This window comes from Pseudorca crassidens, chromosome 18 (genome assembly GCF_039906515.1).
Source record: "Pseudorca crassidens isolate mPseCra1 chromosome 18, mPseCra1.hap1, whole genome shotgun sequence".
Taxonomy (NCBI): domain Eukaryota; kingdom Metazoa; phylum Chordata; class Mammalia; order Artiodactyla; family Delphinidae; genus Pseudorca; species Pseudorca crassidens.
The window spans coordinates 73,546,376-73,562,150 of NC_090313.1; the positions used below are offsets into that span (position 1 = coordinate 73,546,376).

At 39.5% G+C, this 15,775-nt stretch overlaps 1 protein-coding gene and 1 long non-coding RNA gene across 5 annotated transcripts in view; one reads left to right on the top strand and one right to left on the bottom strand.

Annotated features, from left to right (window-relative positions):
- Positions 1-15,775, bottom strand: part of LOC137211263 (uncharacterized) — a 163,535-nt gene that overhangs the window by 20,966 nt on the left and 126,794 nt on the right. The gene's annotated exons all lie outside the window — the stretch shown is intronic.
- The window catches only part of UBL3 (ubiquitin like 3), a 70,808-nt gene continuing 56,532 nt past the window's right edge, over positions 1,500-15,775 (top strand). The window contains exon 1 of one of the 2 annotated variants that reach the window (XM_067713556.1): positions 1,500-2,570. In XM_067713556.1, coding sequence (XP_067569657.1) covers positions 2,544-2,570 — 27 coding nt within the window. In that variant the 5' untranslated portion in view covers positions 1,500-2,543. Of the gene's footprint in view, positions 2,571-3,904; positions 3,974-15,775 lie in introns of those variants that run through there. The other variant, XM_067713555.1, reaches the window with a different exon arrangement.

The window sequence follows — 15,775 nt, forward strand, 5'->3', positions numbered from 1 at the left end:
AAATATCTATACCAAGTCCTGAAGCCTAATCAGGGCAAGATTCAGGCCTCTTTTTTCTTCTGTCCTTTGGTCTCTCTGGGAATTCAATCTACCCTCCTCCTCCCTGGTTACTACGCTAACTCACCCCAGGATGATATAGGCCTCCAGGAGGGCTTGGAATTTCTCCAGCAGGGCTAATCAAGACGCAGGTACTCTAAACGTCCTGTGAGTTTCCATCATGATGAGACACACCTGACTGGAGAGATTGCTGTGGGGAATGACACAGGCTCCTAGACAATGGGGGACACTGCCTGGATTATTCATTTTTGAACTCCTGGTGCCTAGCAGAGTGCCTGGTGTGTTTGTTTGCTGAATGAATAAGTAGTAACGTTTCACATCAAATGATGCATTGTTATTCACAAAGTGATTTATTTTCCCTACATGAATTTATCCTCACAAGTGCCCCTACTTTACCCCTGGAAGGAAGACAAGACTGTTTCACAGATGCGGTCACATAACTGTAGGTTGGAGAGGTGGCTGTCAGACTCTTACCTTGTTGGCATTTTTATACAGGTGTCTCATTGAGACGACCCTTCCTAAAATACCCTAAGAGAGGTATGTATAGGGAGTCAGATAGACATTTGTGGTCTCTGCATTTTGTTCCTAAATCTGGGCTAGATGTATTCTTCATCTAAGTCTCTCATTAATGGTATTATTTTCTGCTGTTTGCTAATCACTGCAGGTGTATAAATTTTCAATTACATCTTGAGTTAAATAGAATTTCAGGGCTAGCCTGGTAAACTGGCGAATCCTCATGTAGTTTGTAGTAGCTATTTCCTGATAGAGATTTAGCCTCATACACTATCGTATCTAATACACTTTTTGGTTCATACACTATTGCATCTAATGCAGTTTTTGGTAATTTCAATTAACTAGATTGTAGCTTTATGGGCCTGGGTCTTCAAGAAACATATGTTCCAACATTCTCCCTGCTTAACTATATCCTTACTCTTGTTGAACTTCTATGACCTTATTGGAAATCAATGCTTCTGATCTTCCAAATGTATTGTTGAGGAGAGACCTAGACGAAATCACTATACAAAATGCTTTGAGATTGCAGGATGTGGAGAGCGTGCTATCCTTAAAAATGAATGGTTCTGCTTGGAGGTAAACCATGTTTTAACTCTGCGTGTATATTGTGCACGAGGGAATTTCCCTGTGCAGAATAATTTTCGCCCAATAATTCGCACGATCACAGCACTTCTGGTAGCAGGTATCTTCTAACTTCCCTGCAGCAGCTTGGCTAAAGCGAGCTTTCCTCTCCTAGCAACTGTTGCTAGGAGGGGCGTGGCTTCGGAGTCGGGCGAGGACGCGTTAGGCGGCCCGCTCCCTCCGCACCGCCCCCCCCGGTGTAGACTACACTTCCCGTGATGCTCGAGGGTGGTCTCCGTAGTGACGCCTTTGGTGTTCGCGGAGGGGGAGGGGGAGAAGGAAGGCGGGGGCGGTGGCTGCGAAGGGGGGGGGCCGTGCTCTTCCCATGTCCGCGACTCGCGCTTCGGCAGCTGCCGCCGCCGCCGCCGCCGCCGCCGCCGCCATGTTGGCTTGAGGGGCGATGACAGGAGGCGGCTGCGGCGTTGGGTACTGAAAAGTGGAGGAGGAGGAGGAGGAGGAGGAGAGACAGAGCTCTGAGAGGAAGCGGTTCCCGGGCTGAGGAGAGGAAGGACCCGGGCTCTTCCGGAGCCCAGCCGAAGTCGGCGTCGCGGGGAGCTCGCGAGGCCGGGGAGGGGAGGGGAAGGCGGAGCCGGGGGAGGCGGAGGCGAGAGAGGAGCGCCGGGAAGCCGGAGACTATGTGTCCTGAGCCCCGCGGCTGCCCGGAGGCGCCCGCGGCCTGAGCCCCGACGGGCCGTGGGGTCTCCTGCCGGGCCGAGCGCCCCGCTTTCCCCGCTCGCCGCCCCGGCTCTCCGGCCCGGGCTTGCGCTTCGGCTGCCAACGAGTTAAATGCCCTTGAGCGCGGGTTTCCGCGGCCCGGCTGGCAACCCCGGCCGCGCGAGTTGAGCCGTTTCCCCGCGCCGTCCGCCGGGGGACGCGTCCATGTGTAGCCACATAGTTATCTGTGTACCGCGGCGCCGGGGCATTCTCCTCCTGCTTAATGAAGACTCGACTTGGGAGCAAGTGTGAATCACTGCCGGGCTGGGAAAGGAGGAAGACGATTTAACCCCCTCCCACCCCGCTCCATGTCCGTGTGTCACTCGGCTCGGTCCACCTGGCGCGGCCGGTCCTGGGGCTGCTGCTGCTGACGACGACGACGGGGCTGCTACCCCAGGAGTTCCCTCCTGGTCTGGCCACACCGCTCCCGGCGATTGTTCCTCTTCTCTCGGAACCTCGGCCCGGCCGGCACTTTGGCTGCAAAAGAACTTATTTTAGGGGGAAGCACATCTCGAACCAGTCAAGATCGTGAAGGTTGATTTCTGTAGCTCGAAGATTTCTCTTTTTTGTTTGTTGTTGTCTCTTCTTGATTTTTTTTTTTCGGCGTAAACATCTGGGTATATATATCAAGCGGCAAGATGTCCAGTAATGTCCCGGCGGATATGGTAAGTGAAGGATAAGAGTTACGACACCCTTTGATTTAATTGTGGTTTCCAGTCTTATTAAATCAGGATACAGGCGTGGGGTGAAGGTTTGCGGGGGACTGTTGAAAAGCCACGGTGCTGGGAGATCTGGAGAAGTTGGAGGGTCTGGTGTCCCTCTTGAGAAAGTACTGCTTTTAATGCAGATTTTTCTCATTTGTGTTTTCTAAATGATTAAAGACAATGGAGAAGTTGGGAACATGTAGCAAGGTAGCCTGAAGTGGAGAAAATCTCTTCTTCTTTGCTAGAAGCCTCTGAACACTTGTGTCTTTAAAGCTTCTGAAAACGTCAGTGGCAGTGGGCAGAGCTCAGGACGGGTGTCCCTGCTAGATACAGAGGTGGACAGGAAAACGGGGATCGTGCTCGGTGGCACTGATCATTAACGCAGTAGGTACAAGCTTGATATTTCCAAAAACAGGGACGTGTTATCTCTTGGAGAGAAACTTGACCAGAATTTGCTGTGAGCTTTTTGAAACGTATGGGTGAGCAAGTATGGCAACAGAAATATTAAGACGTTTTGGAATTTTCACAAATCTAGGCTGGCTGTATTTTGGTACTTTGAATGAATATTCCAGGACTTTTAGTACCAAATATTTAGTAGTATTACATCACTGGACTTTTAAAAGCTCATAAAACATATTATTGATTGAGCCTTCATACTGGAATGTTAAGAACCTGAAACAAAAAGTACTCTGCATAAAGGTTAAGGATATGAGACTGTTGACTAACAGGAACTGTGTAGGTTTACAGTGCTGGGAGGTGGGTTTGTATGAGTGTGAAATTACACTTTGCTGTCCTAGGGACAAACGTAATGCAATTAACAGGAAGGTGCATAATCTTGTTTATGAAAGAATTGAAGTTAACATAGTTATGCTCACTTACATGAAGTTAACATTTGAGTGTTTGTATATTTCAGCGAAAAAAAATTGAACTTTCCTGGTGATTAAATTTTAAAATGACAGATGTTTCAATAAGAGTGAACCTCATTTACAGGCTGTAAAATAAAAATTAAATGGCTCTAACTGGCATAATTTGACCTTGGTTTAAAGACATTTTGCTAGCGTTTGATTTCCCTTTTAGTGCACTATTTAAATGCAAAGGAACCACAGTGTTCTGTCTCTAGGGTGGCCACATAGCAACCTTACACTCTCCTTCCTGATTCTTAAAACTCGAGCACTGTACTTTTAGTTTTCCCTTCCCTCCTGGTGTGCACACCGGAGAATAGTCTCCGGCCTGCTTAAGGATAGCTGGACTTGATTTCCTCCACCCTACTCGCGAAGTTGCCTGGAGAGGTCTCTGGACGGAGCTGGAAAATGCTCTTTCCTCTGTTGGATAATTGCTCTGTGGGCTCATCACCTCCAGCAAAGGTTGGCTCTCTCTCTAAAGCCTCCATCTTATATCATCATGCGCACTGTGAGATATGATCACCCTTCGTACTATTTATCTGTCACAGAAGTTGTCGTGAAATAGATTTGTGTCATTAAAACAGTGCCACAACTTTATTTAGGCCCAGTGATGAAGAAAAGCTGGAATGCGGGTAGCATCAGTCACAAATTGAGATGATTTGGGGAATACTGTTTCCAAGTCAGAGAGAAGGTTTGGAAGCTAGTGTTCGCATCAGGGGACCGGGAAGTAGTGCAAGGTTTTATTAATAGCTGCAGTTATAAAATACAACTATTTCCGTTTCAGACTGTATTTTAAGGCCTTGATGATTCTTTGGTGCTTTGAGATCCCGTGATTAAAGGTGATATGCAAGGGCAAAGCAGTATTATGTAATAAACATATAATGCCCTGGTGATGCTATTTCAGAGTGTATCTAAGGTACAGCTCAGATGAGATGGTTCTGAATATTTTTTATGTGTCATTTTCTAGCTGTCCAACTTGTTGGAGGTCTTGAGGGCTTTTTCCAGCGTTAAAACCTTTTAAACCTTCATTTGCTAGTACTTACATTGCATTTTTGCTTAAGAAGTGCCTTTATTTGATATGTACCTAGAATCCTCAACTTTTTGAAATATGACATGATAAATACTGGTTGAAAGTTGTCGATTAAATGCTTCATATTTGTTCAACTTTTTATTATCTGTAATTGACAATCTGCATTTACATCTGTGACTTAAAGTGAGAAGACTTTTACCACTCTTGGAGAGCGTCAGCCGGTCCACTCCCACCTCTTTCCACACTCTGACATTTCCCTTGAAGTACAACTCTAAAGTGATCAGGATACACACTCTTGCAAGTACGAATACATACATTTTTGCTAGATGCAGTAAAAATGTCAAGTTTCTCAGTGGCGACAGTTCGTATGTGCTATTTAGAAACGAATGTTACGCTGTTTCACGTGTTAACGGTGCCTGTCAGTTGTATAGGAAAATCCTGTTTAGGAGACGAGGTGGGGCAGTGAAGTTATAACCCCTGTCATGTTTTCATTGGAGATAGTTCATAAATGAGCTATAATAATTGCTAAATCATTTGATGTTTTTGGTAAAGTCTTCTTACGGCAATTATTTTGACTCTAAAATCGGTTTTTTAGCATCACTTTTTTATTTTGTAAATATAACATTTAAAATTTATTTTTAAACATTCAGTAAATTTTTTTGTTTACCATAAGTAGTCTCTTTTTCTTACAATCCAAATTTAGCAAGTCAGTCTTTTGAGGATGGGTGGGAGTGGTACCCCCCGTGAATGGATTTGCTATATTCTTTACAAAGAATAATTTGCAGTTGATACTTTTCCAATGAACATTCTGTAAAGATGTCCTATAAATTATATAAATGTGTTTACTTAAAATGTTGGCTTTTCCTTTGCTAAGAGTGATTGAGTTTTAACTAGGAGATTTACTAACATTCCAGTGTAATAACTTATTTGTGAGAAAAATCTGAAAATATCTGAACAGAATATCATTATAATACATTGTGTTTAAATGATTCATTTTTTTCGCCTCAGCGCAAATCATAGTTTATGATGGGCAATATTCACTGTTTATAGTTGTAGCATGAATTATGTTAATGACTTAGGTTTTTCTGAAAGAAAATGTTTACTCTTTCTGTTAGTAATAAAGCCTAAGGCTGGGTGGATAAGCTGGTAATTTTCTGGATTTGGAAAGTTATCAAGAAATAAATTATTGTATTTATAAAACTATTATATAAGACATTTGAACTACAATTTAGAGCTTTGGACTGAAAGTATACTTTATGATATCTGTAAAATTGAAAACCCTACCTAGGAGAGACATTGACAATTAGTGTGAGAATAATGGCAAAGCAATTTTGGTTATTCAAAATGTTTTAGATGATAAAATACAGGAAAACCGTGTATCTTTTAAAACTATTAATGTAAAATTGTAGCAGATGTAACCATTTTTAGTCTGGGGTTAAGTGAGCTAATGATAATTTGAGTTTTTTCAGTGCTTAATGAATATTTTTATTGTAATGTCATATCTGTAACATTTGTGGAAGAAATGTGGGAGCCCTCTAGTGGACAGGAAATTATTAAAATGAATTTCTTTTCAAACTGAAGTTTTATCACTTTTCCAAGTTAAAATGACAGATATAGATTATGCCAGGGGAAAATGTCATGCTTGTTAAAGGTCTAGAGAATAGAAAAATTTTAACTTTGAAGAAAGGGTGTATTAAGATTTAATGCCCAAGCAAGGCAAAAACAACAAATAACATACAAGGGACTCCCCATAAGGTTAACAGCTGATCTTTCAGCAGAAACTGTGCAAGCCAGAAGGGAGTGGCAGGACCTATTTAAAGTGATGAAAGGGAAAAACCTACAACCAAGATTACCCAGCAAGGATCTCATTCAGATTCGATGGAGAAATTAAAACCTTTACAGACTAGCAAAAGCTAGGAGAATTCAATACCACCAAACCAGCTTTACAACAAATGCTAAAGGAACTTCTCTAGGCAGGAAACACAAGAGAAGGGAAAGACCTACAATAACGAACCCAAAACAGTTAAGAAAATGGTAATAGGAACATACATATTGATAACTACCTTAAATTTAAATGGATTAAATGCTCCAACCAAAAGACATAGACTGGCCGAATGGATACAGAAGCAAGACCCGTATATATGCTGTCCATAAGAGACCCACTTCAGACCTAGGGACACCTACAGACTGAAAATGAGGGGATGGAAAAAGATATTCCATGCAAATGGAAATCAAAAGAAAGCTGGACTAGCAGTTCTCATCTCAGACAAAATAGACTTCAGAATAAAACCTATTACAAGAGACAAAGAAGGACACTACATAATGATCAAGGGATCAATCCAAGAAGAAGATATGACAATTCTAAATATTTATGCACCCAACATAGGAGGACCTCAATACATAAGGCAAATGCTAACAGCCATAAAAGGGGAAATCGACAGTAACACAGTCATAGTAGGGGACTTTAACATCCCACTTTCACCAATGGACAGATCATCCAAGATGAAAATAAATAAGGAAACACAAGCTTTAAGTGATACATTAAACAAGATGGACTTAATTGATATTTATAGGACATTCCATCCAAAGACAACAGAATACACTTTCTTCTCAAGTGCTCATGGAACATTCTCCAGGATCATATCTTGGGCCACAAATCAAGCCTTGGTAAATTTAAGAAAATTGAAATCGTATCAAGTATCTTTTCCGACCACAATGCTATGAGACTAGATATCAATTACAGGAAAACATCTGTAAAAAATACAAACACATGGAGGCTAAACAATACACTACTAAATAACCAAGAGATCACTGAAGAACTCAAAGAGGAAATCAAAAAATACCTAGAAACAAATGACAATGAAAACGTGACAACCCAAAAACCTATAGGATGCAGCAGAAGCAGTTCTAAGAGGGAAGTTTATAGCAATACAGTCCTACCTCAAGAAACAAGAAACATCTCAAATAAACAACCTAACCTTACACCTAAAGCAATTCGAGAAAGAAGAACAAAAAACCCCCAAAGTTAGCAGAAGGAAAGAAATCATAAAGATCAGATCAGAAATAAATGAAAAAGAAATGAAGGAAATGATAGCAAAGATCAATAAAACTAAAAGCTGGTTCTTTGAGAAGATAAACAAAATTGATAAACCATTAGCCAGACTCATCAAGAAGAAAAGGGAGAAGACTCAACAGAATTAGAAATGAAAAAGGAGAAGTAACAGCTGACACTGCAAAATACAAAGGATCATGGGCGATTACTACAAGCAACTATATGCCAATAGAATAGACAACCTGGAAGAAATGGATAAATTCTTAGAAAAGTACAACCTTCTGAGACTGAACCAGGAAGAAATAGAAAATATAAACAGACCAATCACCAGCACTGAAATTGAGACTGTGATTAAAAATCTTCCAGCAAACAAAAGCCCAGGACCAGATGGCTTCACAGGTGAATTCTATCAAACATTTAGAGAAGAGCTAACATCTATCCTTCTCAAACTCTTCCAAACTATAGCAGAGGGAGGAACACTCCCAAACTCATTCTACGAGGCCACCATCAGCGATACCAAAACCAGACAAAGATGTCACAAAGAAAGAAAACTACAGGCCAATATCCCTAATGAACATAGATGCAAAAAGTCCTCAACAAAATACTAGCAAACAGAATCCAACAGCACATTAAAAGGATCATACACCATGATCAAGTGGGGTTTATCCCTGGAATGCAAGAATTCTTCAGTATACGCAAATCAATCAATGTGATAAACCATATTAACAAATTGAAGGAGAAAAACCATATGATCATCTCAATAGATGCAGAAAAAGCTCTTGACAAAATTCAACACCCATGTATGATAAAAACCCTCCAGAAAGTAGGCATAGAGGGAACTTACCTCAACATAATAAAGGCCATATATGACAAACCCACAGCCAACATCATTCTCAGTGGTGAAAAGCTGAAACCATTTCCTCTAAGATCGGGAATAAGACAAGGTTGTCCACTCTCACCACTGTTATTCAACACAGTTTTGGAAGTTTTAGCCACAGCAGTCAGAGAAGAAAAAGAAATAAAAGGAATCCAAATCGGAAAGAAGAAGTAAAGCTGTCACTGTTTGCAGATGACATGATACTATACATAGAGAATCCTAAAGATGCTACCAGAAAACTCCTAGAGCTAATCAATGAATTTGGTAAAGTAGCAGGATACAAAATTAATGCACAGAAATCTCTTGCATTCCTATACACTAATGATGAAAAATCTGAAAGAGAAATTAAGGAAACACTCCCATTTACCATTGCAACAAAAAGAATAAAATACCTAGGAATAAACCTACCTAAGGAGACAAAAGACCTGTATGCAGAAAACTGTAAGACACTGATGAAAGAAATTAAAGATGATACAAATAGATGGAGAGATATACCATGTTCTTGGATTGGAAGAATGAACACTGTGGAAATGACTATACTACCCAAAGCAATCTACAGATTCAATGCAATCCCTATCAAACTACCAATGGCATTTTTCAGAGAACTAGAAGAAAAATTGCACAATTTGTATGGAAACACAAAAGACTCCGAATAGTCAAAGCAATCTTGAGAACGGAGCTGGAGGAATCAGGCTCCCAGACTTCAGACTATACTACAAAGCTACAGTAATCAAGACACTTTGGTACTGGCACAAAAACAGAAATCTAGATCAATGGAACAGGATAGAAAGCCCAGAGATAAACCCACACACATATGGTCACCTTATTTTTGATAAAGGAGGCAAGAATATACAATGGAGAAAAGACAGCCTCTTTGATAAGTGGTGCTGGGAAAACTGCACAGCTACAAGTAAAAGAATGAAATTAGAACACTCCCTAACACCATACACAAAAATAAACTCCAGATGGATTAAGGACCTAAATGTAAGGCCAGACACTATAAAACTCTTAGAGGAAAACATAGGCTGAACACTCTATGACATAAATCACAGCAAGATCCTTTTTGACCCACCTCCTAGATAAATGGAAATAAAAACAAAAATAAACAAATGGGACCTAATGAAACTTAAAAGCTTTTGCACAGCAAAGGAAACCATAGACAAGACGAAAATACAACCCTCAGAATGGGAGAAAATATTTGCAAATGAAGCAACTGATAAAGGATTAATCTCCAAAATTTACACGTAGCTCATGCAGCTCAATATCAAAAAACCAAAAAAACCCAATCCTAAAATAGGCAGAAGACCTAAATAGACATTTCTCCAAAGAAGATATACAGATTGCCAACAAACACATGAAAGGATGCTCAACATCACTAATCACTGAGAAATGCAAATCAAAACTACAATGAGGTATCACCTCATACCAGTCAGAATGGGCATCATCAAAAAATCTATGAAGAATAAATGCTGGAGAGGGTGTGGAGAAAAGGGAACCCTCTTTCACTGTTGGTGGGAATGTAAATTGATACAGCCACTACGGAGAACAGTGTGGAGGTTCCTTAAAAAGCTAAAAATAGAACTACCATATGACCCAGCCATCCCACTACTGGGCATATACCCTGAGAAAACCATAATTCAAAAAGAGTCATGTACCACAATGTTCATTGCAGCTCTATTTACAATAGCCAGGACGAAAACCATAATTCAAAAAGAGTCATGTACCACAATGTTCATTGCAGCTCTATTTACAATATCCATTCATCTACGTGTCCATCGACAGATGAATGGATAAAGAAGATGTGGCACATATACACAATGGAATATTACTCAGCCATAAAAAGAAACGAAATTGAGTTATTTGTAGTCAGGTGGATGGACCTAGAAACTCATACAGAGTGAAGTAAGTCAGAAAGAGAAAAACAAATACCGTATACTAACACATATATATGGAATCTTAAAAATAATAATAAAAAAAGCTTCTGAAGAACCTAGGAGCAGGACAGGAATAAAGGCGCAGATGTAAAGAATGGACTTGAGGACACAGGGAGGGGGAAGGGTAAGCTGGGATGAACTGAGAAAATGGCATGGACATATATACGCTACCAAATGTAAAATAGATAGCTAGTGGGAAGCAGCCACATAGCACAGGGAGATCAGCTCGGTGCTTTGTGACCACCTAGAGGGGTGGGATAGGGAAGGTGGGAGGGAGACACAAGAGGGAGGAGATACGGGGTTGTGTGTATGTGTATAGCTGATTCACTTTGTTGTAAAGCAGAAACTGACACACCATTGTGAAGCAATTATACTCCAATAAAGATGTTAAAAAAAAAAATCCCCCCCCCAAAAGATGTAATGCACAGATTTTCTCTTTACTTACAGCTCTTCTTAATTTTTCGTTCTCTTGGTGGAACTTCTTATTCCCAGTATAAGTTGGGGGGTTCTATGAAGCTAAAGGGTAGATAGTACCATTTATGTATATATACTTATACACACACACACACACACACACACGTAGGTGACTTGATGAACGGCTTATTAATTAACATATCTCTTATGGAGTGTTTCTCTAAATTGTTTTACTTGAATGTGTCTTAAATGTGGTGTTCTGAATTAGGCATTTTTATTGAGAAAACAAATGACACATTATTTCCCTCTGCTTTGAATGCCTTTTCCTTTCTAGCTCTGAATCCTACTCCAGCTCATGTCCCTCTCCTGTGAAAACGGTTTTTAGTTCATTCTACTCCACAGTGATCTTTCCTTCCTGTGAACCATTTTCTGTCAGTGTATTTCAGATTCTTACGTGATGTCAAATTTACATGAATATGTGTCTTACCTTTATTAGATCTCCTGTAATTTCTAAAACAGAATAGACATTTAAAAACTGTTGAGGGGCTTCCCTGGTGGCGCAGTGGATGGGAGTGCGCCTGCCGATGCGGGGGACAACTACGGGTTCGTGCCTCGGTCCGGGAAGATCCCACGTGCCGCGGAGCTGCTGGGCCCGTGAGCCATGGCCCCTGGGCCTGCACGTCAGGAGCCTGTGCTCCACAGCGGGAGGGGCCGCGGCAGTGGGAGGCCTGCGTACCGCAAAAAAAAAAAAACAAAAAAAAAACTGTTGAGAGTTTTCTTGACTCCTAAAGCATTACTCTCTCTGTTACTTATGGGAAAGGTAAATATTGTCCCATACTACTACTATTTATAATAATGGTGTTAAATATGAAGTCTGTGATGTCTGCTTCTATTACTACTTGGAATATGAAAAATATATTTTTAGTGTAAGGCTTGACGTTATTTTAAATGATCGATAAAGTACTGATGGCTCTACTGGTTTTCATAACATGGAACAGTAAATATGATTTAGGAGACTGAAGTATATACTTCTTAAATATGCTCTAAGAATTCCTCTCATTCTGAGGGGGGAAAAACTGAAAGTGACTAGAATTCATGGTAACTAAAAACCCTGGGTAATACATTTTTTTGAATCAGTAAATTTTTTGAATACCTAAAGGTTGTTTTGGGGAATATCCCAATTTATTTTGGATTACTGTCCTATTTGCTTACGTGTAATATGCTACGCATAATTTACTTTCCGTGACTTAGAGCCATCATTTGAATAATATTGATTCACTTCAATGAAGTTCATTGACTCCTTCACTGTGTAATCATTATTCTATAAACCATAGCTGTCATACCCTCAGCATCTAATATAGATTGTGAAGCCTTATGCCCCTTCACTACTAGTAATTTACAAAGTGAGATGAGGCAAGTCAGTTGCGATGTGAGAATAAAAATATTAGAACTTCTAGTTGTTACTTTGTGCTCCAAAAAGAGGGAAGAATTGAGGTTTTGAATTAAAATATGGATAGGATCTGAAAAAGCCTCGAGGCTTTTCTAGGTCCACGTTCTCATGAGCATGGTTTGCTGGGAGAAGGTGTGGGAATTTTGTAATGTGGAGAACAAAAGCAGCACCATGAGTTTCTCAAAGTTTCTACAGCTTTTCTGTCATAGTGTATTATATAGTTACTTTTAAAAATAGGGGAGCAGAGGTTCACTGTCAAAGTACTTAAAGAATTGTAGAACTCAAAGCTGAATTACACATTTTTATTTTACAAAAGATGAACATTTTAGATACTGATCTTTTCCATGATGGCAAGAAGCTATCAATAGTATGCTACCTGGCAGATAATTTTTTTTTTTTTTTTTTTTGCGGTACGCGGGCCTGTCACTGTTGTGGACTCTCAGGTTGCGGAGCACAGACTCCGGACGTGCAGGCTCAGCGGCCACGGCTCACGGGCCCAGCCGCTCCGCGGCATGTGGGATCTTCCCGGACCGGGGCACGAACCTGTGTCCCTTGCATCGGCAGGCGGACTCTCAACCTCTGCGCCACCAGGGAAGCCCAGCAAATAATTTTTAGAAAACAATTAGTTGTCTCTTTAAGGCAAAATTGATATTTTTAACCAGTAAGTGAAAAAAATACCTGCTTTTCAGAAGTGTTATGGAGAGAACATTTGAAAACATGTTTCGATTTTTCCAGTCTGTTGAAAAATCTTCCTCATAGAAAATTTCAGTGGGCTTTAGACCCGTTTATTAGAAACGTAAAAAGCAACACATTTTCCTTAGTTTGCAAAAATATCTGACTGACATCAGGTAAAATAAAATTGTGATAACATTGACATCAAGAAACTGACTTTTAACAGAGACTTGTGCACATTTAGTGATACAGTAGAAAAGTGATATGATTTTGTGAAACAGTAAGTGACATAGTGTTCTACATGGATCTATGCATTTGTGAGCTAGGTTTTTCAGTTATGACTTGACTTCTCTTAAAACCAAGTTTCAGAGTACATTGAACTTTACAAAAGGGGAAAGCAAGATTTTAAAAAATAAAGAGGCGTATTCAGTAACAGTGCTCTTACTTAGTATGTTGACAGTAATAGTATTTTTAGTGATTGCAATATTAAAACAGATAATGTTTAAAATAGTTAATAATTAAAACAATATTTTAATATTTTAATTCTGTTTTAGTATACGTTTTATAATAGACATAAAATATATGGTTTATAAATGAATATATATATCGGGAGTATATGCTGAAGTATTTTATAGTTGGGATGTTCAGTCAAAAAATTTTAGAAGTTGTGTGTAAGATGACTTAAGATTTCTAAGTATTTTAAGTTCTGTTTGATATTTATAGTTTTCCCATCTCCTGCCTTGTTAAGCAATTACATTTTTCTGTGGTAAGTACCTATTCCTCTCTAACTTTTTACAGTTGCTGATTCTAATTTGCTGTGGGTGTGGAAACCAGATTTTCAAAGTTTATTAGAATAAAGTGTGTTAAAAATGAGCAAATGGTGTCCAAGTGAGATTTTTAGGAGTTCTTACGGTAAAGTGCATAATCTTTATTTCATGGACTCGATCATGTCTGTTTTGGTTGCTTAGAGTTCTGTTTACTTCAGGGCTTATCTTTTTTGGCTGTTAGCTGTGTTTTGCAGAGATGCAGATTCTTGCAGGGATGAACTAGGTAGATGATTAAAAAAATAAAATTACATGTGTAGCTTTATTTTGAGCTCATAGGGGAGAGATGCTAACATTTGTTGTGTACTAGCAGTTTCCCAGGCAGATGCTGACATTTTACAGGATAACATTTAGTTTAATCCTCTCAGTGACCCTGGATAAATAGGTTGGTATATAGAAAAAGAAGCAGCTATTTACCCACCAGGAGAAGACCACCAGGAATACATCTGTAGTGGAACGAGTCAGGTTTATTGACTTGCTGCGGCGAGGAGGAGCCTGTGCCTGAGCGGCCACGCAATCTCCTGAAAGGGTGTCCGGAGAGGTTCTTGCTGGAGTTTGCACTGTGCCTAATGATTCTGATGAGAGAGCAGGGAAGTGGGGACTAGCTCTGGACTGAATGCTGCGTACACAAAGTGGAAGTGGGTTGGTAATCAGATCTTTCAGCTGTCTTTGTTCAGGAGTCAGGAGAAAGGAAGGGGGCTGGGGGAGAGTGTTAGTCATTTTGGAGCTGTGGAGTGGCCCTGGGAGAGTTTATTACCTGTTGGTCTTCTGTTGGCTTTGTCTGTCTCTGTCTTTTAGAGGCATCACAGTGTGATTGTCAGCAGAGCTGTTTTTACTTTCTCACAACTTAGGTTCAGAGAGGGTAAGGAACTTCTTTGGAATCAGTAGTAGCTAGGAAAATGCAGAGCTAGGGTAGGAATTTGGGTCTCATGGCAATAGTGATAAACACACTAAGCCCTTGCCCCCTACCATACCTGAGCAGACAGTGCTAAATCCCTTAGGCACTCCTTCCTAAGCAAAATACCTCAGGTTCCCTCCCAAAACCGTGTTCCAGGTATCCTTGCAAAATACTATGTAACCTCTGGGTTGGAATGATTTTAATGCAGGTGGATTTTCTTATTAGTTGCTAAAATTAAAGGGAGTTTTCTTTAAACTTGTTGGAATTTTGAGTCCTCTTATATTTATATTATACAATAGAACTTTTTCCTATAAACTTACCACTTTGAATGCAGACTATTATTGTTATATATATATACATATATATATACACATATATATACACACACACACACACACACAACACATAGATTGATTTAGTGCTTTTAGGGTATTTTGTTTTTGTCTTCATACTAGTATAACTGCTTATGTATGATGCAGATCTCTGTTGATAGATTCAAATCTAGTAGCATTTTTTTATGGTCTAAATAAAATATATACTTGGGCAATTTTCTTTGACTAGATTTTGAGAAGAAAGTGTTCTTTCTGCTGAAGAAAATTGTCTTAAGTTACTCATTATATCTTTTGTTAATGAACATAAATTAAGATGGCAACTCATTATGCCTAGACAAAATGTTCTCTCATGATATGTTTAATTTTCTTCACTTTCATATAAAATTAGTGTTTTTGCCTTAGAAATACTCCTGCTTTTGTATCCTGCTTTTTTCATTTAGTCATATATCATTAACGGTTACCCATACAAACAAGTTATAGAACCATATTATAATTTTGAACTGATTCTGATAAGTGTACATAAATTGTTTAGCTATTCCATATTCATATAGCATTTAAAAGCTATTATAAACAGTGTCATAATACATATCTTAGAGTATATCTCTGTGCCTTGTCTGATTATTGTCTTAGGATAAAATGCTTGAATGGAGTTGCTGTGTGTTTAGATATGTGTTTAAAATTGGGGGGGTGGGGGAGGGTACACATTTACTAATTTTAAAGCATCCTTGAATTTCTGGATAAACCTAACTTTTTCACTATACATTATCTTCTTAATATGCTA